This window comes from Carcharhinus amblyrhynchos, chromosome 16 (genome assembly GCF_965287045.1).
Source record: "Carcharhinus amblyrhynchos chromosome 16, sCarAmb.v2.hapA, whole genome shotgun sequence".
Taxonomy (NCBI): domain Eukaryota; kingdom Metazoa; phylum Chordata; class Chondrichthyes; order Carcharhiniformes; family Carcharhinidae; genus Carcharhinus; species Carcharhinus amblyrhynchos.
Window position 1 is genome coordinate 14155176 of NC_137339.1, and position 23304 is coordinate 14178479.

The 23304-nt window shown below is 40.0% G+C and overlaps 1 protein-coding gene across 3 annotated transcripts in view; it reads left to right on the forward strand.

Annotated features, from left to right (window-relative positions):
- The window catches only part of mybl2b (MYB proto-oncogene like 2b), a 36608-nt gene extending 16091 nt beyond the window's left edge, over positions 1-20517 (forward strand). The window contains exons 7-15 of one of the 3 annotated variants that reach the window (XM_080204734.1): positions 1807-1875; positions 7729-7848; positions 10405-10764; positions 12363-12505; positions 14821-14923; positions 15023-15118; positions 15624-15728; positions 16491-16631; positions 17688-20517. In XM_080204734.1, the coding sequence (XP_080060860.1) occupies positions 1807-1875; positions 7729-7848; positions 10405-10764; positions 12363-12505; positions 14821-14923; positions 15023-15118; positions 15624-15728; positions 16491-16631; positions 17688-17813 (1263 nt within the window). In that variant the 3' untranslated portion in view covers positions 17814-20517. Of the gene's footprint in view, positions 1-1806; positions 1876-7728; positions 7849-10404; positions 10765-12362; positions 12506-14820; positions 14924-15022; positions 15119-15623; positions 15729-16490; positions 16632-16786; positions 16867-17687 lie in introns of those variants that run through there. The other 2 variants (XM_080204736.1, XM_080204737.1) reach the window with 2 other exon arrangements.
- The last annotated feature ends 2787 nt before the right edge of the window (positions 20518-23304 follow it).

Sequence of the window (23304 nt, forward strand, 5' to 3'; positions counted from 1 at the left end):
AGGGACATAGATAAGCTGCCGAGCTGGGCTGAGAGGTGGCAAATGGAGTTTAATGTGGAAAAGTGTGAGGTAATTCACTTTGGTAAGAGTAACAGGAGTACAGAATATAGGGCTAATGGAACGACTCTTGGTAGTGTCGACGAGCAGAGAGATCTTGGTGTACATGTGCATAGATCCCTGAAAGTTGGCACCCGGGTTGATAAGGTTGTCAAGAAGGCGTATGGTGTGTTAGCTCTTATTGGTGGAGGGATTGAATTTCGGAGCCGTGAGATCATGTTGCAACTGTACAAAACTCTGGTGCGGCCGTACTTGGAGTATTGCGTACAGTTCTGATCGCCGCGTTATAAGAAAGATGTGGAAGCATTGGAAAGGGTGCAGAGGAGGTTTACCAGAATGTTGCCTAGTGTGGTGGGAAGATCTTATGAGGAAAGGCTGAGGGACTTGAGGTTATTTTCATTAGAGAGAAGAAGGTTAAGAGGTGACCTAATTGAGGCATACAAGATGATCAGAGGGTTAGATAGGGTGGACAGTGAGAGCCTTTTTCCTCGGATGGTGATGGCTAACACAAGGGGACATAGCTTTAAATTGAGGGGTGGTAATTATAGGACGGATGTCAGAGGTAGGTTCTTTACTCAGAGGGTAGTAAGGGCATGGAATGTCCTGCCTGCAGTGGTTGTGGACTCGCCAACTTTAAGAGCGTTCAAATGGTCAGTGGATAGGCATATGGCTAACATTGGAATAGTTTAGATTAGAGGGTTATTAGATTCGTTCCACTGGTCGGTGCAACATCGAGGGCCGAAGGGCCGTGCTGCGCTGTTATGTTCTATGTACTTTCCGTCAGATGTACCGTAATAGCTTTTACGTTCATCCTGGCAAAGTGTATGGCCCACCGCATCATCCAGCTGACATGTTTCAACATGAGCCAAATCCTTAGCCAAGCTGTTCTAGTACAGCCAGCCTGACACTGGAAGAATGCTCATGTTTTGTCCTGATCATGAAAAGCAGGACAATTGAATCCAGCCAGTTATAGTCCCAGCACTCTACTCTTGATCATCAGCAAAATGATCCAGAGGTGAGGTGTGTATGACTGCCCTTAATGTCAATGCAGCATTTAACAAAGTGCAGCAGCAAGCAACTCAAAAATGTCAATGGGAAAAAAATCAATAGGATGTTTCTTTTTTTAAGCAAAAATAGGTAAATCTATCTTTCTTATCATGATCCTGCCAAAAAAAATTTTCCAGCAAGATTGGATTTAATTTCTTTGGCCTGTCTTCCTAGCACAGTAGCACAGTGGTTAGCACTGCTGCTTCACAGCTCCAGGGACCTGGGTTCAATTCCTGGTTTGGGTCACTGTCTGTGTGGAGTTTGCACTTTCTGCTCATGCCTGTGTGGGTTTCCTCCAGGTGCTCCAGTTTCCCCTCTGAGTCCGAAGATGTGTGGGTTAGGTGCCATGCCAACATTGCCCCTTAGTGTCCTGAGATGCGTAGGTTAGAGGGATTAGTGGGTAAATATGTAGGGATATGGGGGTAGGGCCTGGGTGGGATTGTGGTCGGTGCAGACTCGATGGGCCAAATGGTCTCTTTCTGCACTGTAGGATTTCCATAATTCTAAGTTTTATGAAAACAGCCCCATATTGCTAACCTCCCTGAACAGTTTTCAGTTAAGAATATTCAGTGCAAGCCTTCAGCTTGAGAGCGCTGTTCCTATAGGACTGGAAGCTACTTTTTTTTTTAAAAGTGTTTATCTGGATCATTTGAATGCATTCAAAACATAACTGTAATATGATCTTGCTTTTATTTCTTTCAGCCTTCGTCAAAACCTGAACCTGTTGCTGTCGAAGCAGTTCCACAGCCGCCACCTGTTACTATAAAGCAGGTTATTCACTTTTTTTTAAATAGATTTTACAATTTATTGTAGTCTTAACGCCAACTAGCCTTTAAAATTTAATACAGTTTTGTGGGTTTTATTTGTACACTTAAGCATTTTTGGCTACAATTTTATTTGGTAAATACCCTGTGCATCTATGTTCTTATGTTTCATGTGTTTAATTCTAGTTTACAATAGCATCAGGAGTTCACAAAGTAAAACTCCAGTTATGCTACAGGTACTTGAAATCAATATTCATAAGCCACAATCCATAGGCAACCAATCTCTATTATGATGTTCAGTGATTGAATTTCCTAGGCATTCAGCTGCAGCAACAGTAGCTCTGAATACGGTTTTGAAGTGTGCTAGTACCAATGTTCTCTAGCGGCAACATTTTAATGCTAGGGGATCAGATTAGGAGGGTGTGCTCCTAACTTTGAATGGAATTCTTTTATTTTATCAGGAGATTCAGTAAGCCACATGAGTTTTTTAAAATTTCAGCTTCTCTCTAACCTGCGCAGCAACCAATGTTGACTTTAGGAGAAGGTCTCTCTCACTACATGTAATTTAGAACATTTAGCTGTGAGATGACAATCTTGAGTTCCACCGCTAGATTTCTTGTCACTGTATGTCTAAAACTGCTTTGCATCGAAGCAAAAATGGCACAATTATAGCATTCTCAATTACATTTATGTAAGTGATAAGTAGTCTGAAATCTGTGTTTTTCTTAAATCTGGCTTTTATCTGTGTCTTTGAGTTTTCTGAGTTACTAGTGCAGAACTATGGACTGACCTGGCACTGTTGTATTGCACATTGCATTGATGGAACTCCAGTTGCATGTTGTTGTCATTTGATTCTTGTCACCTTTTATATACAGAATTCAAACAGCTGATCACTTGCTGACCCTGGATAGTTTAAATGCACTTTACTTATGTGAAGGATCCATATATAATTTTGTTAAATCATTCTTTAATCCCAGTAAGTGCCAGTGTCATATCTGTGACACATATCCACATTGCCTACGTTGGCTTTCGCATCTTTGCAGTACCTATTTAATACATAAAATTTCAAACAGGTTTTCTGATAATCTACATTTTACCGTGTCAATCGTAGCTATTGCTAGCTACCATAGGGTATGTACTCATACAGATTGTTATTAAACTTGTTCTCTTGTTACATGTGTAAACACATTTTATATGCAGACTGTTTACAGAATCACAGAATTACTACAGCATAGAAGAAGATCATTTAGCCCATCATGTCTGCATCATGACCTAGTGCCGTTCCCCAGCCATTTCCGGCTTTCCTTGCACATTGGCCGGAATAATAGGAGGGATTACTATTTAAAGCGCGAAAAGTTGCAGCATGCTACAGTGCAGAGGGACTTGGGGGTCCTTGTGCATGAGTCGCAAAAACCCAGTCTGCAGGTGCAGCAGGTGATCAAGAAGGCAAATGGGATGCTGGCCTTTATAGCGAGGGGGATAGAATATAAAAGCAGGGAGGTCTTGCTGCAACTGTACAGGGCATTGGTGAGGCCGCAGCTGGAGTACTGTGTGCAGTTTTGGTCGCCGCACTTGCGCAAGGATATTTTGGCCTTGGAGGGAGTGCAGAGGAGGTTCACTAGGCTGATACCGGAGATGAGGGGGTTGGACTATGAAGAGAGACTAAATAGACTGGGTCTGTACTTGTTGGAGTTTAGAAGGATGAGGGCGGATCTTAGAGACGTATAAGATAATGAGGGGGATGGATAGGGTAGAGGTAGAGAGATTCTTCCCGCTCAGAAAGGACAACAGGACTAGAGGGCACAGCCTCAAGATAAGGCGGGGGGTGAGGGGGGTGCAGTTTAGAATAGAGTTGAGGAGCAACTTCTTCACTCAAAGGGTGGTGAATCTTTGGAATTCTCTGCCCGTTGAAGTGGTGGAGGCTACCTCGCTAAATATATTTAAGACACGGGTAGATAGGTTTTTGGTAGGCAAGCAAATTAAGGGTTATGGATAGAAAGCGGGAAAGTGGAACTGAGCCACTTCGGATCAGCCATGATCTTGTTGAATGGCAGGGCAGGCTCGAAGGGCTAGATGGCCTACTCCTGCTCCTACTTATGTTCTTATGTTCACATTGTTTCTATTCAAATAATCATCTAATGACCTCTTGAATACTTCCATTGATCCTGTCTCCACCACACTTTTTCAGGCAGAACGTTCCAAATGTGAACCACTCACTGTGTGGAAAAGGTTTTTTTCTCGCATCTTCTTTTGCGAATCGCTTTAAATCTATGCCCTCGTGTTCTTGATCCTTGGACAAGTGGGATCAGTTTTTCCTTATTACTCTATCCAGTGCCCTCATGAGTTTGAACATCTGTATCAAATCTCCACTTAGCCTGTCCAAGGAAAACAGTCCCAACTGTTCCAATCTATTCTCATACGTGAAGTTTCTCATCCCTGGAACCGTTCTTCTACACTGTTTCCAATAAATTCACATTCTTCCTATAGTATGGCACCCAGAACTGTACACACTGTTCCAGCTGAGGTTTAACTAGTGTCTCGTATAAGTTCAGAGTAACCTCCTTACTCTTGTACTCTATGCCGTATTAATAGAGTCCAGAATAAGCTTTGTTAATAAAGCTTAATTAGTAAAAGTTTTATAAGCTTTATTAACTGCTCTCTTCACGTGTCCTGCCACCTTCAATGTTTCAAACAAATTTTATGCTTTACAATTGTGATAGGCTCCCATTTTGTTCAGTGTTCCAGAAACTGCAAATGCTTATTTTAAAATAATTCAAAATTGCATTTAAAACTCTCATATTATCTTGTTTAAGAATTTTGGTAAATTTTTTGCCAAAAAGTGCTGAACAACTTAATAAGCAACTAGAAATCTAGTTCTTTGATGTTTCCATGTTATGTTTAATGGTTTTGCCAGTTTACCTATTCAATAACAACAATCACAAGATAGTTACAGAAAGGAAGACTGCTGATAGATTCGTTCAGAAAAATCCGCACACGCATACATTTCTTAGAAGATTCTAATTTGTTGATCACTTTTAGTGTGAAGACGTTCCTGGTATCCATCCATCCTAAATTTGCCATTTGTAATTATGTGCTCATTCTCACTGTCCAAGTAGCACTTTGGGGAAAAAAGGTAGACAGTGAACTCAGCAGACCTGGCAGCTTCTGTGAAGAGAGGAGCAGAGTTAAAGTTTCAAGTCCACCGTAACTTTTCTTCAGAACTGAGAGACATAGATATGTGATGGGCTTTATACTGTTGAAAAGGGGGAGGGTCATGTAAAATAAAAGGGAAGACCATGGATGGTTTAGAGGGTGGGGTAGATTAAATACCCATGGTGTCATGGAATAAAAGCAAAGGGGGTGGTAATAGTTGTCGTAAAGCAACAAAGCATAGGTCCAGAGTAAAAACAGAAAATACCAGATAAACTGAGCAGGTCTGGCAGCATCTATGGAGAGAAGCAGAGTTAACTTTTCGGATCTAAATGATCCTTCTACAGAATTGTTCTGTTTTAAGATTTCCAGCGTATGAACAACTAGAAACCTTATTCTTTGATGTTTCAATGTTGTGTTTAATATTTTTGTCAGTTTAACTATTCCATTACAACAATCATAAGATAATTGCAGATGGGGAAGACTGCTGATAGATTCATTCAGAAAAACCTGCATATTTGTACACGCGCGCGCATACACATGTTTCTTAGAAGATTTTAATTCGTTGATCACTTTTTGTGTGAAGATCTTTCTGGTATCCATCCTAAATTTGCCATTTATTAGTTTGAAACTATGTGCCCTTGTCTCACTCTCCAACCCGAACTCTGGATTAGATGGTGGCTAGTGCTGGAAAACTTAGTGGACCATCCAGCTTTTGTATTGGCCAAGAGCTGGTGTTAAAAGCAGAATAAAGATCTACTCAGTCTGAAAGCAAAGAGTGGTACTTAGCAAAATAAAATTCAAAAAGGGGGCAGAGTTCAAGGTATGAAGTTGCCAAACTCTGTGTTGGATCCAGAAAACTATAACCTGCCTAGTCTACAGTTGAGATGCTGTTCCACCACTTTGTATTGGAACTTTGTGGCAGGTCAAGGATAGGAATCAGAGTTTGAGAGCAGAGTAGTGAATTGAAATGATGAGTGACTGGAAGGTTGGAATCATGCTTGTGGATGGAACCTCTGTTCAGCCCAGTCTGTTTTTGTCTCCCCCGTGATGACGAGACTGCATTGTGAGCAGCAAATACTGTAGAGCTAATTGAAAGAAGTAGAAGTAAATCGTTGCTTTATCTGGAAGGACTGTTTATGGTCTTGGACAGTGAGGAGAAAGGTGATAAAGGAGCAGCTGTTACATCCACAATTACATAGGAAAGGTGCCTTGGGAAGTGGATGAGATATTGGGGATGTTGACCAGCATGTTGCTGAGCAAGTGGTCACTTCAGAATGCTGGTGGGGATGGGATAATATGTATGCTGAAGGTGGCAGAAATGGCAGAGGAAGAATCTTTCATACGGAAGATAATAGAGTGGAAAGTGAGAACAGAGGGAACCCTGTCATGTTCTGCAAGGAAGGAAAAGCAGTGAGGGCAGAAATGCGAGAAGTGGTCAGGCACTGTTGAGGGCCCAGTCAACCACAGTCTGAGTGTGGAGGTGAAGGTAATGGAAGAGAAGTTCAATGTCATGCTGACCCAAATTCTTTGAGATGCAGACATAATGGGAATGAGTCCTTTGCTAAGCGCAGATTGTTCAGCTTCAGAAAGGGAAAGGTCAGCAGGTATAGTGACAACACAATGAGAATTGGGATTAGAATAAGGGATGAGGTCAGAGGGGAAGGATGGGGTGGAAGGATTTGGAAGGGCATCAGTACCCCATTGTTATTGGAACTAGCATTCCTTAATACCTGAAAGGAAGAGATGAAGAATGAAATGAAACTGGGAGCCAAGACGGCCCTGAAGGAGGAAATGTGGCTGTGAAAACAAGTCTTGATAAATGTCTTATCAAATATTAGAAAGGAAATGGATAGCAACGAATGCAAACCAGGTGAAAGAGACAAACGCAAATCCAATCAGGGAGAAGAGTTGAACTACTTCTTCAAGGAAGAGAAGTGGTGGTGGATTGAACACTGAAATAAAAGCAAGGCACGCAGAGAGTGAAGATTTGAATTCTTTAAGTTGGAAAAACTCAGCAGGCCTGGCTGCATTTGTGGAGTGAGAGACAGTTAACATTTCAAGCCTAATACCCGTGAAGAGAGAAACTCTGGATTCTGAAACTTAGCATTCTGCATTGCCTTTATGTTTTCTCAACTATCCAATATAAAATGATCCTGTAGTCACTTCCTTTGCAAGCCCAAGTTTTCCTGTTTTTTTTCATAACCTTGACATTTGGATTAGCCTGATGGCACTTCTCTGCACTATCCCAGTGTAGTGCAGCATTCATGCACGGGTGGAACAAGGATGGGCTATGAGGGTCATCCTGCGTATCAAAGGCTTGAGTGAAGGATTTGAAAAGCCCAGGTTTTTCAATGTGAAATGGAAGCACCTGCAAGGTCATCTTCTGCATCTATACATGAAGATCGCAGAAAATCTTGATAGGAAATAAATATTGCCAGAGAATATATTTCGGTTGGCCATTTTTCAGTGATTCCTCGAGTTTAAATGGCTTATTTAATTCATTGTGCACTTCACCCAAGATCAATCTTTGACTTGTAAATCCTTGGTAATTCCTTTTGCGCGTTGACCTTTTTCCTATTGACAGCTGGAGGACAGTATTGCCAGTTGGTTAGGCAATCTCCTCAAGGATAACACTATGCTTGGTGATCAAGGGCTTTCGGGTACTTCTGAAACTCAGCAAGAACAATGTATTTCTGATTAATCCTAGGAACCTAACCAGCCTACAGAAGAGGCTTCTGGCAGCATGTTCCTGATTGTAGATTCTGGGACAAGATTTTCTCCGCAGTCAACCCCTGAATTCTCTGAGCCCCTGGAGCTAATCAAATGTGTAAGTTCTGTGACATGCTGTGAAAGCAGTCACTCTTGTATTGTGTGTTAGTCTTTCAGTTTTCAACATAGGAATGTTTCCTCTCAAATCCATATCAGGCTCGGTTAATTTTCATTGCATTTGCAAAAGCCCTTCTACAAACACGTGAATTAGGACCATTTGGCCACATGAGCCTCCTCCGCCATTTGATAAAATCATTGCTGATCTGAGTGACCTCAGCTCAACTTCCTGTCTACCCCTACACTCATTGGTTCTCTTGTTAATTAAGAATTTTCTAACTTAAACCTTTAAAAATGTTCAATGACCCAACATTCACTGCTCTTTGGGAAGAGAATTCCACTTAATAATGACATTCCAGACAAAAAAATTCATGTCAGCATCTTAAGTGGGCTGCCCATTATTTTTAAACTGTGTCATTGAGTTTCAGTATCTTCTACGAGAAGATGCATCCTCTTGGCATCCACCATGTTAAGTCCCCTCATGACCTTCTATGCATCAATAAGATTGTCACTCATTCTTCTAGGACTCCAATGTATACAAGCCCAAGCCCAACCTCTGGCTATTAAATAGATGCTGTGTGTTGTTAAAGTTGTGTAGTGACCTCTTTTTGAATTTCTAACAGTTTATTTCATCATAATTAATCTTTCTCTATCACACCTGATTCAACCTAAACATCTATGAATGCTGGCCATTCCTGGAGCTCTTATGATTCAAAAACATATTTGTAATGGTCCCCGTAGTTGAATAGCAAGGTGAAGCTCTCTTTGAGACACAGTGAATAATAGCTTACCTGAGGACTGGGGTATCTGCCATCTTCAGATTTGAGATTTCCATCTGAGTTGGAAGAAGGACTCAGAAAATGATTTAATGCAGCGGGAGAGAATGAACAAACTTCACATCTTCCCTCAAAGACCCTTGAAATATTTAAATTAAAGAGAAGATGGGGAACTATTGATCTTAACCACAGCCCTGCCCTCGTGCAAATGTTTGCTTCCATATCGGAGGATTTTGGGTACTTGACTTTGTAACTTACCAGCTCCGTTAATGGTCGAGAAACAGAATAGCCCTGTCAGAGAGTCCAGAAACCTGAGTGGAAATAGTGTTGACTTCCCCTTCCCTCTATTGAGTCCCCAAAACTTGTTTCTGGGGGCTGGGGTCCCATATCAAACTTCACCCTTCTCTCCCTCAGGCTGCAAAAATCATTTTGTTTTGAGTTGGGGGAAAGGTGTGGTGGTGGTGGAGGAAAGAGAGGAGCTTATGTTGGATAACATCTCCATCAGCTTGCACTGAAGAAAATTAACTGAAGAAATTCAGCATTCCAGGGACTTCAAAGGTCCAACATTTTGCAGAGTTCCTTCAACTGTAGTGCATTAAATGCAACGACAGGCACTCCCTCACTAACATTTAAGTTAGTGCGATGTGTTGACATCAGAGATCTGTGGCCATCTAGGGCTGACTGTTGTCAGAGCAACTGGTGAGGGTTGACAATGTGGATCATGAATTGATCTGCAGGAATTACATTTCAAACATCTTGGATTATTCCTAGTAGTATTTGATTAGTCCTGTGTATTGAGTTCCAGGTATTTGTATCAGTTTGTTTCTTCTTATTTAATTGACAATTTTATTGCTACTTTGGACAAAGTACTTGCTTCTATTTCACTTGCTTGTTTGAAATAAGAAGGCTAAGCCTCTTACGTAAAAAATCAAAAGATTAAACAAAAGAGCAGCAGTTTTGTCCAAACCAAATTATACCTGCAAGCTTGAGAAGTTACAGTTGTTTTACCTTGGGGAAATAATTCAAATGTAGTTCAGTTCTGATAGTGTTTTACTTAACCATTTCTAGTGATTAAGATGACTGAAGCCGATGATTAAGAGGAAATTGCACAGAAAAATGTCCAAGTTCTTTTGATTGCAATTATTGTTTCTCAATGTTATCAGTGGTGGACAGATAAAAGTTGAAATATTTTGGGCATATGGTATGAAGCAGTGGTTAAAAATTATTTGCACCACTGTGTAATAATAACTGAATGCTCTTTTGAATAGGTATTTCCCCAATATATTTCATATTTATTGTGTTCAAAGTTTCAATAATGACTCATTATTTTGAATTTAAAGTATATAAGCTACCAAATTAACTTATTCACGCATAAATGTTTAAACATCTGTGACATTTGCATTGGGTTAGTGTGGAAGAATGAATATCACAATATAAAACATCTTCCGTCTGATATTGGGTAAAAATCCTACCTGTTTATAAATGGTATTACTGATTTGTCTTTTTCACTCATCACACGCCACTAAGTCTAGTGATCACTTCCTGTCCCACAGCTTTTGGTTGGATTTTGATGTATAGCACTGGCTTTCTACCTCAGTCCTTAGAGTGTACATGGGGGCCTGAATGGCTGCCAGCTGTGCTGTAAATGTACCTTAATTTCAGTGTAAATTATACATCCAATTCTAATCTTACTGGAAGTTGAAAGAGTGATTCTGCTGGCAGGACAATCTCTGATTCAACTGAAATGGCCTTATTAATTGTGCCTATTCTCCATACTTAAGGACCCAGATGCATGGTCTGATCTGTCATGCTTTGACTTGCCGGAGGATCTCATCAAACAGACTCCCGATAAGACTGCGCAGTCGACTTTGACAGAATACCGCATTGACGCGAATACCATCTCTGACCTGAGCAGAAGTGCAAAGAAGGGTGAACTCATCCCCATGATTACCTCTCCAGTTGCAGGAAGCTTCAGTACACCGCCAACAATCCTGAGGCGCAAGAAGAAAACAAAAATTTCTCTGTCACCGGTTAATGATAGCAGCTGTGGTAATAGTTTTGCATTCTTTGAAAACAGTACCAGTAGCAGCATGACTCCAAAAAGTACTCCAGTAAAGACCTTGCCCTTTTCACCATCACAGGTAATATTGCATTACTGAACACTTTTTCTGCATTCAGGTTGACTTGTAGAAAAATATAATGTTTTCTTGACCTTGGATCACCCAGCCTGTTCAACCATAAATCACTGCTAAATAATTGTATAATATTGATAAAGACTAATGATTTAAATGACCTGTTATTTTATTTACTAAACCAATGATGCATTCCCCTACCCCTTTTGTCTGCTATCTTTTTGCCCTTTTTCAATCTCAGTCACACTTTCTCAATAACGAAGAGAAAAGTATCTGGTGCTTGGCCTCTGCCAATGCCCCTGTTGAAAGCAATATTTCAAACTCCACACTCTAATTTAACCCTTTCTGCAAGAAAACACTTCTTCATTCAGTGCTCCCCCTTGACACCAAGTTTGAGATCAGAAACTTATTATTCGAGATAATAGCTGATTTTTGTTGTGGTAGGAATTCTCAATGAGAAAACGACCAAAGGCAAGATTCCCTAGGGGGAAAAAATACCTCTCTAACATGTGGTCATTTTCTACATCTTTTGCTTTTCACAAACAGCTAGCTCAAGTCCACAGCCTGTCAGCCCACTTCCCTTGAGCTCTTCCAGCATTTATGCTAATATTGTCTATGTTGCATCTGCTTCTTTTCCTCTGGAAAGTAGTTTAAATTCAAGAGAAACAAACAGTCATAGTCTGTATCAAAAATGTACTTGAGCTGGGGTTAAGGGACAGGTTTACATGTGGTTGCCCAGATCCTCCCCATAATTTTAATAAGAGACTCATTGGATTTTGTCCAAAGCCCAAGTCGCCAATTACTACTTTTATTTAAAAAATCCAACATGCTACTTTCCAGAGACTTCTATATTGTGTTGAATTAACCAGAGTTTAAGACTAGTTATACTGTGTTTAGCTACGTTTATTCCAGCCCCTGCATGCTACATCACTCGAAGCTCATCTCATTGTGATTTTGTTTTTCTGTGGGATTGTTTCAGAGGAAGCGTTTATTTACTGAGTAGTCAGGGGTGCTGATCAGAACTGTCTGGGACTGTGACGAGTGTGGCTGGGCAAAGCTGACTTTTCAGTCGTGAATAGATGATTCAAGCTTAATGGTTTTCTTCTGGAGCTAAATAGAGTCATTGAGGTTTACAGCATGGAAGCAGGCTTTTTGGCTCAACTTGCCCATGCCACCATTTTTTTAACCCCCTAAGCTAATCCCAATTGCCTGCATTTGGCCCATATCCCTCTATACCCATCTTATCCATGTAATTAGCCAAATGCTTTTTAAAAGACAAAATTGTACCCGCCTGTACAAGTACCTCTGGCAGCTTGTTCCAGATACTTTCCACTTGCTATGTGGAAAAAATTGCCCTCTGGACACTTTTGTATCTCTCCCCTCTCACCTTAAACCTATGCTCTCTAGTTTTAGACTCCCTTACCTTTGGGGAAAGATATTGACTATCTACCTTATCTATGCCCCTCATTTTATAGACCTCTATAAGGTCACCTCTTAGGGTATAACCTTAATGTTTAGCACTTGTGTTTGTGTATCAAGTATACTGGCAGGTTGGAATTGTTAAAAGTACAAATTTGTAATGTTTTTCTCTTTTCTCCCCTTAATAGTTTTTGAATTTCTGGACCAAACAAGATAACCTTGATCTAGAGAATCCGTCTCTTACCTCGACCCCAGTTTGTAGCCAGAAAATCATAGTTACAGCCCCGCTCCAGCGAGACTATACACCAAAAGTACAAAAGGAGAATTCTGTGTAAGTAGCTAAGTTAGCAGACATTTCAGTACAAATACAAAACACTGTGGATGCTGGTAACCTGAAATAAAAACAGAAAATGTTGAAACTTAGCAGGCCAGGCCAGGCAGCAGCTGTGGAAAGGAAAAGGAGAGTTAACATTTTGGGGCAGTGACCTTTCATCAGAGCTGGGAAAAGGCTTGTGAGTTAATGGGTTTTAATCAAGTATGGAGCAGGAGGGGGTGGGAACCATAGAAATAGGGAACATGTTGATGGGTTGGAAAGCAGGAGAGCTTAATGAGAAAAGAGGTGACAGTGCAAAGCAAAAGGAGATGGTAATGGTCAGAAAGAGAAATAAAAGGTGGGTAGAAGATGTGCAAATGGGAAAGCAGAATCATCACTGATAGCTGCTGTGCAAAAGGAAAATAGGAACAGAGAAAAGCCCTGTTTCCTTTTTTCCACGAATAAAGAGCGGAATCGGTGGACCTACTCATTTATTGTATCCAGCATATGTTAGTGCAAAACCCTTATTTAGTTTCTCTGACAAAGCAACAGTTGTAAGATGGATTTACTGATTCAGTTGTTCAATCAGTTTTGATGAAGAAACTCCTCTCAATATATGGAGTGGTGCTTGTTTCTAATTTGTGCTACATAAACTCCTGTCACTGTATAGCCTTCTGGACTCAAAAGTTAGTTACACAATTTTAGATCATTACGCCTGCTTCCATTTTGATTTCATTTTTTTTTTGCTGGTTTGTTTTTTTTCTAGTTTCTTTCTTTATTCCTTTGAACTACATTTTAGATCCATTCATTCACCCCCTCATCTGGGCACATCTTTTCATTTACTTTACCCAATGCTGCTCTTTGTTTTTGTACTAGGAAACCTTTTCAATATTTTATTCTCCTGCCCTCCAACCTAACGCAGAGCCCACCACACATATACTTGCAGAGTTTTCAACTACCGTGGGCTATAGTTGCATTAGTAGTCAGCCTCAATTTTTTTCACCCTACAAATAAATGTTTTACTTACTGGTACCTTAAAACTGGATACAAAGGGAGCGTGTGATATTGACTAAAGAAAATACTGCAGATGCTGGAATCTGAAACAAAAACAGAAAATGCTGGAAAATCTCAGCAGGTCTGACAGCATCTGTGGGGAGAGAATAGAGCCAACGTTTTGAGTCTAGATGACTAGATGATGCGACATAGACTGTGAAGATGCATGTGAATTTAAGACACCCACACAACAGACCCAGCAATAGGAACAACAAAGGAGATACTGGCTGTTCAGTTTCAAACGTTGCGTATTTGTCTACCCTCATTTTGGAGGGATTTCTCAGGGCTTCAAAGGTCAACCTATACACTGACATCTATGATATATTTTTATCTTTCATCAGTTGTGATATTGCTTAGCCAATCTATATGTAGATAATATAATATTTGAATGAAACATGTCAATAAAATAAATAATTGCTGACATTTGTACATTAAACTGCTTGAGAAACATCCTGATATATGTTCAGTTTCTTTCAGTATCAATTCTTCCATTTTCTGTTGAAATGTCTGCTTTTTTTCTGCACAGTTGCCATCCTTTTTCATTATTTATAGTAATAAAATTTTAAAGGAATTTGATAAAAATTGATTTAGCAAGTCATCACTCTGCCTTCCTCCCTCCCCCCAACCCCTAAAACATTGACTTGCTCTACATCATGTTCAGCTAAACAGCTGGTAATGTGTCCAGGAATTCCATGAGAAGAGTTTAATTACATTTTGGGTTGGTGCTGTTAGCACCATGTGTCAAAAAGAATCACTGTAATAGATTGAGAAGGCTCCGATCCAAAATAAAAATTCAATTTTATTTTTAGCTGCCTAAAGCAGGTTCAGAAAAACAGTAAACTGAGAATATTGAGCAATGTTTATTTGACAGGTGTGATGGCCTCACAAGAGTTGTAAGCTTTATATCTACTTGCAAATCATAATTACCAGCCTGCTGCGTATAGCCACAAACTTCAAATAAAGATGATGTTTGGCATTTGGTTGGCAACATTCAGTGTTCAATACATTTGTGTTCCTGGCTTAAAAGATTTGGTTGCTAGGATTGTCATTTTTCATATGAGATATTAGATTTTAAAGTGTGCAATGATAAATTTTGGTTTTATTAAACATTTGTGTTCTGTTGTAATTTGACTTAATGCAGCTACATGTTATTTGAACTAACTTGAAAGAGTATCTTTTATCAAATGCTTCTGTGCTGCTTCAGTCGTGTATTAAATTGTGATGCTTGTAGTTGAAAGAATGTGAAATTTGGTGCAAGTTGTTTCTTTTTATCTTTGCAGGTTTCGAACACCCAGAAGTCGCAGATCTCTTTTGGACAGTACACCAAGAACACCTACTCCTTTTAAAAATGGGCTAGAAAAATATGGAGCAGTGAAACCTCGGGTACTTACTATATTGTGAAAATGATTAATTTTCAGTTGCATGTATTTCTGAAAATGTTTTAATTGCATATTTATTTTTCTTCCTCTGGCTTAAATCTAGTATCCAGTCTCTCATTTTGATGAGGATCTAAAAGATGGTTTGAGGAACATTTTGCAGGAAGAAGAAGCAAATTTAGTAAAAAGGAAGCAGCATGGGGTTAGTATGTGCATGTGTTTGACGCATTTTTTTTTACTCTATTATGTCACTTTTAAATTCAAAGTTTTGCCTCGATTGTCCAGTACAGCTTCACATTTTCTGAAGCTCTTTTACATGTAGATGTATATTTATTACTAATTATTTTATGAAGCTTTAATTTCACTTTCTTTTACTGTTTATGGAAGAGCTTGTATTAACATAGAATCCTGACGGTGCAGAAGGACGTCATTTGGCCCATTGAGTCTGCATTGACAATCCCACCCAGGCCCTATCTCCGTAACCCCACATTTACCTCGCTAATTCCTCTAACCTATGCATCCTGAGACACCAAGGGACAATATAACATGGCCAATACACCTAACCTGCACATCTTTGGAGAGGCTAATTTATTAATAAAGTAAGAGGCTAATTTATCAATAAAATAATGGTACTTGTCACAAGTTTGACTTCTGTTGTATGAAAGTAATTTGAAACCTGTTTTACCTCAATGCTGTTGTTTGCATAGCTACACAGACCTCTTATGAAGAAAGTGCGAAAATCTCTTGCTTTGGACATTGTGGAAAAGGATGGTGGTAATACAAATCGTGCTGGTTTCAGCACACAGAAGCAGGTAACTCACCCACAAGTATAGCTATCAATGATATTTATCTGTACTAAGAATCTGTAGACTAATGTTTAACGTTTTTGAGTTTGAAGATAGTTGAAATATTTCTTTGCTTTCACTACTTGACTTATCTATATGAAATAATAATCCATAGGCAAAGGGCTATTCTTCAGTAACTAGTCGAAGTATTTATTTTAACTGCGCTGTTTTTAGATATCAGAGCAATTACAAAACAGATTTCAGAAAAAAAAGATGAGTTTAGCCCTCCCAGGGGATGGGAGGAGGGGGCAGGAGTGGAATTCTCTGGCCAGCCCACAGCAGTTCCTCTACTGTCAATGGGCTTTCCCATTGAATCCACCCCATGCAGCCTGGATACCCACAGCGGGGGTGCACTGTCGGCGGGACCAGATGATCTCCATAATGTGAACAGCTAGAGAATTCCAGCCAATGTTTGAGCCATTGGCTTTCCAAAGAGATGGAATCTTCAGACCTATTTAGCCATAGCTTTCACTTGCTGCTATATCCAAATGAAAGTAGATGGGTGATTATTTTTTGAGAGGGATAAGGGTAATCAACAGTCTTCAACATTCTTCTGAACTCTAATATTTATCATCAAATCCCCTAGTTTAGCTTTTTTATAAACATTAATCATTTTGGCATGCCATGCTAAGGCAAGTTTATCCTTTCTTAGGTAAGGAGACCAGAATTGCACTCAGTATTCAATGTGTGATCTCATCAAGATCCTATATTATTTTTATTTTCTCTTAGAAGCAGACAGAAGAATTTTTATCAAGATCTTTGAATAGCTCTTCATCAAATAAAAATGATACTCTGAACAGAGGTTTTATTATACCTCATAAAGAGACTAGTTTTTCCTCCAAACACTCTAAACCAGAAGCTCCAATGTGGGTAAGTAGCATTATTAATTGGAAATAGTTTTTAAGTATTATCTATAGAAATGGCAGACATAGCCCCTAAATTTCTGTCTTACTAAAATGTGTCGAATTTGCAATTTAATATGGCGTTTTTATCTTGCAATTGCTTCTTCTCACGTATGATTTCAGATCTTTGAATGCCTTTGTTGCCTCTCCATAAAACATCGTTGCTTTGGAACATAATTGATGGCTCAATCAAATGACTGAGGCATTCTGCTTCTAATGGTCTCATGATGAGATGAACAGCATTTAAAATCTTTTCTGCTACCTTGTCAATGTGAACTGCTGGCTTTTGTGTCGGTGGTCGCCATTTTGAAATATGTAGCATATTGAAATTATGCATCTTTATTGCAAGGTGGTCTTTATCGCCTGCTTGATCCCTCGTGCCAACTTAAAAGGTGAGTATAGCCCTAACCATACATCTCAGAACTGACAAATTGAGACCAACTCCTAATGTGAGCATACCCCTAATTGTGCATTTATTAGCTCAAATGGGGGTTGACCTTTATGCCGATTACAGGCCTAAACGGGCATTTTGGTGCCAGGAAAATTAGATTGTCTTGTATGCTGCAGTCTGTGGTGTATTTGACCCTCCAATATTTTGAAGCTGTTTAACAAGAATAATGTACTTGAAAATTTACTCAGAATCCCTGCAGTGCAGAAGGAGGTCACTCGCCCCATTAAGTCCACACCAACCGCAATCCCACCGAGGCCCTATTTCTGTAACCCCACATATTTACCCTGTTAATCCTCTGACCCTAGGGTCAATTTAGCATGGCCAATCAACGTAACCCACACAATTTTGGATTGTGGGAAGAAATCGGAGCACTGGGAAGAAACCCACACAGACACGCCAAGAATGTGCAAACTCGTCACTCAGCAACCCGAGGCCAGAATTGAACCCATTTCCCTGGCGCCGTGAGGCAGCAGTGCTAACCATTGTGCCACCATGCTGCCCCAATGGCATAGTTGGAAAGAAGCATTACATGTGACATTCAAAAATATTTTTTCCTTTGATTTCTTTCTGCAGATGAGCAGTGCTTGGGAAGCAGTAGCATGCGGAAGAACAAAGGATCAACTTATAATGACTGAGAAGGCCAGGAAGTACTTAAATGCTTACAAAACGACCCACACCTCTAGGACTTTAATTTTATAACATGATGTTGGACAGATTTAAACATTCTATCTCGATGAATCTTCCATGGAAAGAATTACCTTCAGGAACTAAAGCAAAAATGGTGGATCTGTAAAACCTTGTTGTTCCAGTCATAATTTGAATCAGGATAGTATCTCATTGTGGGGAGAAATATTGTTCCAGCGACAGACAGTTTCATGACTCCAGTTAGCACACTGCATCATTGGTTGGGAAGCTTCATATCTTAAGAAAGTGACTGGTTGTTGTAGCCTTTTTCTTAATGTTAACCCCGATAACTCTCTTTCACTAGAAAGCTTTATTGTTGAACAATCACTGCACAGGCGAAATTATGCTTGATGTTGCAATGTCATTGAAAAGGATTGTCTTAATGTCTTATTCTGTTTGTCATTGTAACCTTGTTTCTAAGAACTCTTCAGATCGAAGACGAGCTGTGTTTACTGCTTCTAGCAGTAAGGTTTCAACACCAAAATCAGGAGTGTAAAATTCATTAGTTTGCTTCTTAAGAGTTTGCAAAAATTCTCATTTTCCAACTCCTGTATGGCAAAAGAAGTGCAGTGTTAAAAGCTGAAGAATGTTTTCACCAGGATTAAGCAGGCAAATACTATAGTACTTGCTCATCTTAATTATACAAGACAGTCTGCTTTCAAAATAAGTTTATTGGCCTTCCGCAAAGTACTTTGTTGTCACTGATTTATCCTCCCAAGTCTGTCAAAGGTAATTATGATTTTTCAAATAACAAAATATAAATGAGTACAGATGTTCTATGACATTAACAAAGCATTTGTTAAAAATACTAACAGAGACATCATGTTGCTTAGGGATCTCTCTGTCCTATATCATTGGCATGTGTTACCATCAAAGAATCGATATCTAATCATTATGAATCCTAAAATTAGTAACTTCAATACCAAAGCATACACAACTGATAAATATAAGGCTTTGTGATGTAAAGTTAACGTGGAGAAATTTGAAATGGTCATCATAGAAAAATTTCTTTCGTAATACTAGTTAAAATTGGAGAAAGATATTGTTGGTCAGATAGATGAGTCAAAATGGTTCATCTATTGTATATTGTCACTGTTCTGTCCCAGTTGTTTGCATCCATTAATTTTGCTTTGCTGAACAATACATGAACTGTACTATTATGGCCTTCCAGGTGTCAAATATCAACTCAAGTATGCAAAGGCGGGTAGGGAGTGCTTAATAACTGATCAAGTTGATTTAGAATAAAATGATAGGTATTAAATGTTTTGGGTTCTAACTAAGTCCTCTCTCCCTGTAGCTTCCACAAAGTACTAACTTGAAGTTGTTTGAAATGAGTGAGTGCGTGAAAGATGAAAAAGGGTTCCAAATCATGTTAAATATGTGATCATAAAAATCTATAAATGCGTGATTTTTACCCAGGGCTGCTGCTCCTCTCCTGCCTGTTCAGCCTTCCTTTCCGCTCCTTCCCTCCAACGTGCATACAAATGTAATCCTATTTATTTACTCTTTTATGTTTCTTCACTCTTTGCTTCATTGTTCTGTATCAACTCAGTACCCTTTCTCTCTGAAGAGCTTCCTGTATTGTTTGGTGATTTGTTGCTTATTTATTGGAGACAAAGGGCAGAAGTTTTGTGGAGCTGGGAAGACTCCACTGACCAATAAAAGAGGCAGGCGGATGTTCCACTCTCATTTCCAACAGATCCTATTTTTACCAGTTGGGGGGAGGTGGTATGTGATTCACTCAGGAGATAAACTCAATTCAGCCAATCGAACTTGATGCTGAGTTCAAAATTTTGGCGGTTGCAAAGGTTTTAACTTGCAGTGTGCGAGTCACAAATTTATGGAGCAGAAGTAAAAGTTCTGGAAGGGTGAAGAAGGTCAGTTCAGCTGTCGTGATCTGAAATTAAAAGAGAAATCTGGTCTCAGTTGCCAGTTTTTAAAAAAAGCCCTGCTGGACTATCTTGTTTGACAGACTAGCTGGTTAACTTCTTTTTGAGAAACTTTGATAGTTCTTTGCCATTTCATGAAGAGCTATTTATTATGAGCAGCTGACCAATTTTCAAGGGGATTCTGAATTCACAGTTTTAAGACTTGAGGCTATTAAAGGTTTAAGGAACTAATGAAATTTTGTTATATAAAAAATTAACGATTTGAGTTTTAAAATCTCCACATTGCTCTTGAGGTCTACCCATTATGGATACTGGGTGAGTTTGTATGCAGGAGAGAATGGGGATGGAGGGTCATGGGGGTGAGAAGGGACAAGACTGGAGGGCTAAAATCTTATAATACAAAGCGAGGCGTGTTTTCTAATCAGCTCAATCAACAGTCACCTGCAGTCCTAGCATCTGCATCTGAGGTCAACTTGTCCGACTTCATCTATGCTATCCTCTGGAGAGAAAATCTCAGAATTTGGAGTTCTAACTGAGGTGGAATCCAGCAAGTTAAAAAATTTCCGCACTCAAGCTACCTGCCTTGCAGTCAAAGCCTACTCCAAAAATGACAATTCAGTATCCCTTCAGGTTTTTTTAGTAAACTTTTTTATTTCTTTTACAAGAAAAATGTAGTGTTCTCAATAATGTATTTCACTGTTCTACGTACTGTAATGTCTGGTTTGAAGCCCTTTTGGCTCAATTAAATAATTGAAGATATTCCTTTCTACGAGCTACTAATTCTGTGATCAACTCTGACCCTTCTCCAATAAACAGGATATCTTTCTTAGTATGTTTTGCAGTTGTCTGTTGAGTAGTTTTCTTGAAGGCAATTTGCACGTCATTTGGCCAATCTATTAAGTCATTGGATGAATCTTTTAATCTGTTGCAAACAATATCTGAATCATGTTTTGGACCTAATTTGTATTATTTTGACTATTTGTCAATGTAAAAAATAGAATAGGTTTCAAGTTTTAGATTGTTTTTTTAAAAAGACATTTTATTTCTCATTATCCTACTCATTGCAATATCAAGAAATTGGTTAATATCTATTCAATCAGTAGAATGTAAGCAGCCCATTGTTTCCCTGTCTCCTGGACGGCTGTCCATGAAGTATTTGAGTTCTGGAAGTTTGCTTTTGGGATGAAATTGTGTAATGCTATTAAGAAGCAAGCATATGTAACCATATAAACTGCTTCAGTGCTTCTTTAGAATAATGGTGGGACTTTTGTGGATCCAAATAATGGAATATGAAGTAGAAGCAAGGTTAGATCATTTGGCCCTTCATGCCAGCTCTGCTGTTCAATAAGATCATGGCTAATCCAATTGTGGCCTTGCTCCTCTTCCCTTCCTACCCCCTAGACTCCTTTGTCAAATCAAGAATCTAACTCAGCCTTAAAAATTTTCAGTGACTGTGCCTCCGCTGCTCTGTCAAAGACTCACAACCCTCCGAGAAAACACTTCATCTCCATCTCAAATGGATGCTCACTTATTTTTACTGTCCTGTAGCTTTTGTCTCTCCCATAAGGGGAAATATCCTTTAAGCATCCACCCTGTTAAGTGCCCTCAGGATCTTGTATGTTTCAATAAGGTTGCCTTATTCTTCTAAACTCCAACCTGTCCTTGTATGAGAATCACCTTATGGTGGCACAGTGGTTAGCACTGCTGCCTCCTGGGTCACTGTCTGTGCAGAGTATGCCTGTTCTCCCTGTGTTTGTCTGGGTTTCCTCCCACAATTTGAAAGGTGTGCTGCTTGGTACATTAGCCACGCTAAATTCCCCCTCAGTGCAGCCAAACAGGTGCTGGAGTGTGGTGATTAAGATTTACATAGTAATCTGATTGTGGTTTTAATGTAAGCCTACTTGTGACAGTAATAAACAAAACTAACACCTTGTACTAAATGACAACATGCCATTTGCCTTTGTGATGTGAGGGAATCATTTTGGAAGGCCTAATACAGATAGGAAATACGCAGTAAATGGCAGAACACTCAAGAATGGTAATAGGCAGACAGATCTGCGTGTACAGTTACACAGGTCACTGAAAGAGGTGGAGAATAACATAAGAAGTAGGAGCAGGAGTAGGCCATCTGGCCCTTTGGGCCTGCCCTGCCATTCAGTAAGATCATGGCTGATCTGAAGTGGCTCAGTTCCACTTTCCCACTTTCTCCCCATAACCCTTAATCCCCTTGTCTACCAAAAACCTATCTACCTAGCGAGGTAGCCTCCTCCACAACGGGCAGAGAATGCCAGAGATTCACCACCCTTTGAGTGAAGAAGTTCCTCCTCAACTCCGTTCTAAACTGCCCCCCCGCCTTATCTTGAGGCTGTGCCTTCTAGTCCTGCTGTCCTTTCTGAGCGGGAAGAATCTCTCTACCTCTACCCTATACATTCCTTTCATTATCTTATACGTCTCTTTAAAATCCCCCCTCATCCTTCTAAACTCCGAGTACAGAACCAGTCTATTTAGTCTCTCTTCATAGTCCAACCCCCTCATCTCCAGTATCAGCCTAGTGAACCTCCTCTGCACTCCCTCCAAGGCCAAAATATCCTTGTGCAAGTGCGGCGACCAAAACTGCACACAGTACTCCAGCTGCGGCCTCACGAATGCCCTGTACAGTTGCAGCAAGGCCTCCCTGCTTTTATGTTCTATCCCCCTCGCTATAAAGACCAGCATCCCATTTGCCTTCTTGATCACCTGCTGCACCTGCAGACTGGGTTTTTGCGACTCATGCACAAGGACCCCCAGGTCCCTCTGCACTGTAGCATGCTGCAGCTTTTTGCCCTTTAAATAGTAATCCCTCCTACTATTATTCCTGCCGAAGTGGATAACCTGACAGTTGCTAACATTGTACTTCATCTGCCAGGTCCTTGCCCACTCGCTCAGCCTATCTAGATTCCTCTGCAGACTTTCCACACCCTCCGCACATTTTGCTTTACCACTCATCTTTGTGTCATCAGCAAATTTCGTCACCCTACACTCAGCCCCCTCGTCCAGATCATCTATATAAATGGTAAATAACTCAGGCCCCAGCACTGATCCCTGGGGCACTCCACTAGTCACCAACCGCCAATTAGAGTAGCACCCATTGACACCTACTCTCTGCCTCCTATTTGACAACCAATCCTCTATCCACGCTAACACCTTACCCCCAACTCCATGCCCCCTAACCTTCTGAAGCAACGTTTTGTGCGGGACCTTATCAAACGCCTTTTGAAAATTGAGAAACACTACATCCACCAGTTCCCCTCTGTCTACCGCACTAGTCACATCCTTATAGAATTCCAATAAATTCGTCAAACACGGCTTCCCCTTAATGAATCCGTGCTGCGTCTGCTCTATCAAACAATTCTTCTCTAGGTGCCTCGCTATTTCTTCTTTGATGACGGATTCAAGCATTTTTCCAACAACAGACGTTAAACTAACCGGCCTATAATTCCCTGCCTTTTGCCTGGTACCTTTTTTAAACATTAGCCTTTTTCCAATCTTCCGGCACTTCCCCAGAATCCAGTGAAGTTAGGTAAATAATCACTAAGGCATTCACTATCACCTCTGCCATTTCCTTCAGAACCCTGGGA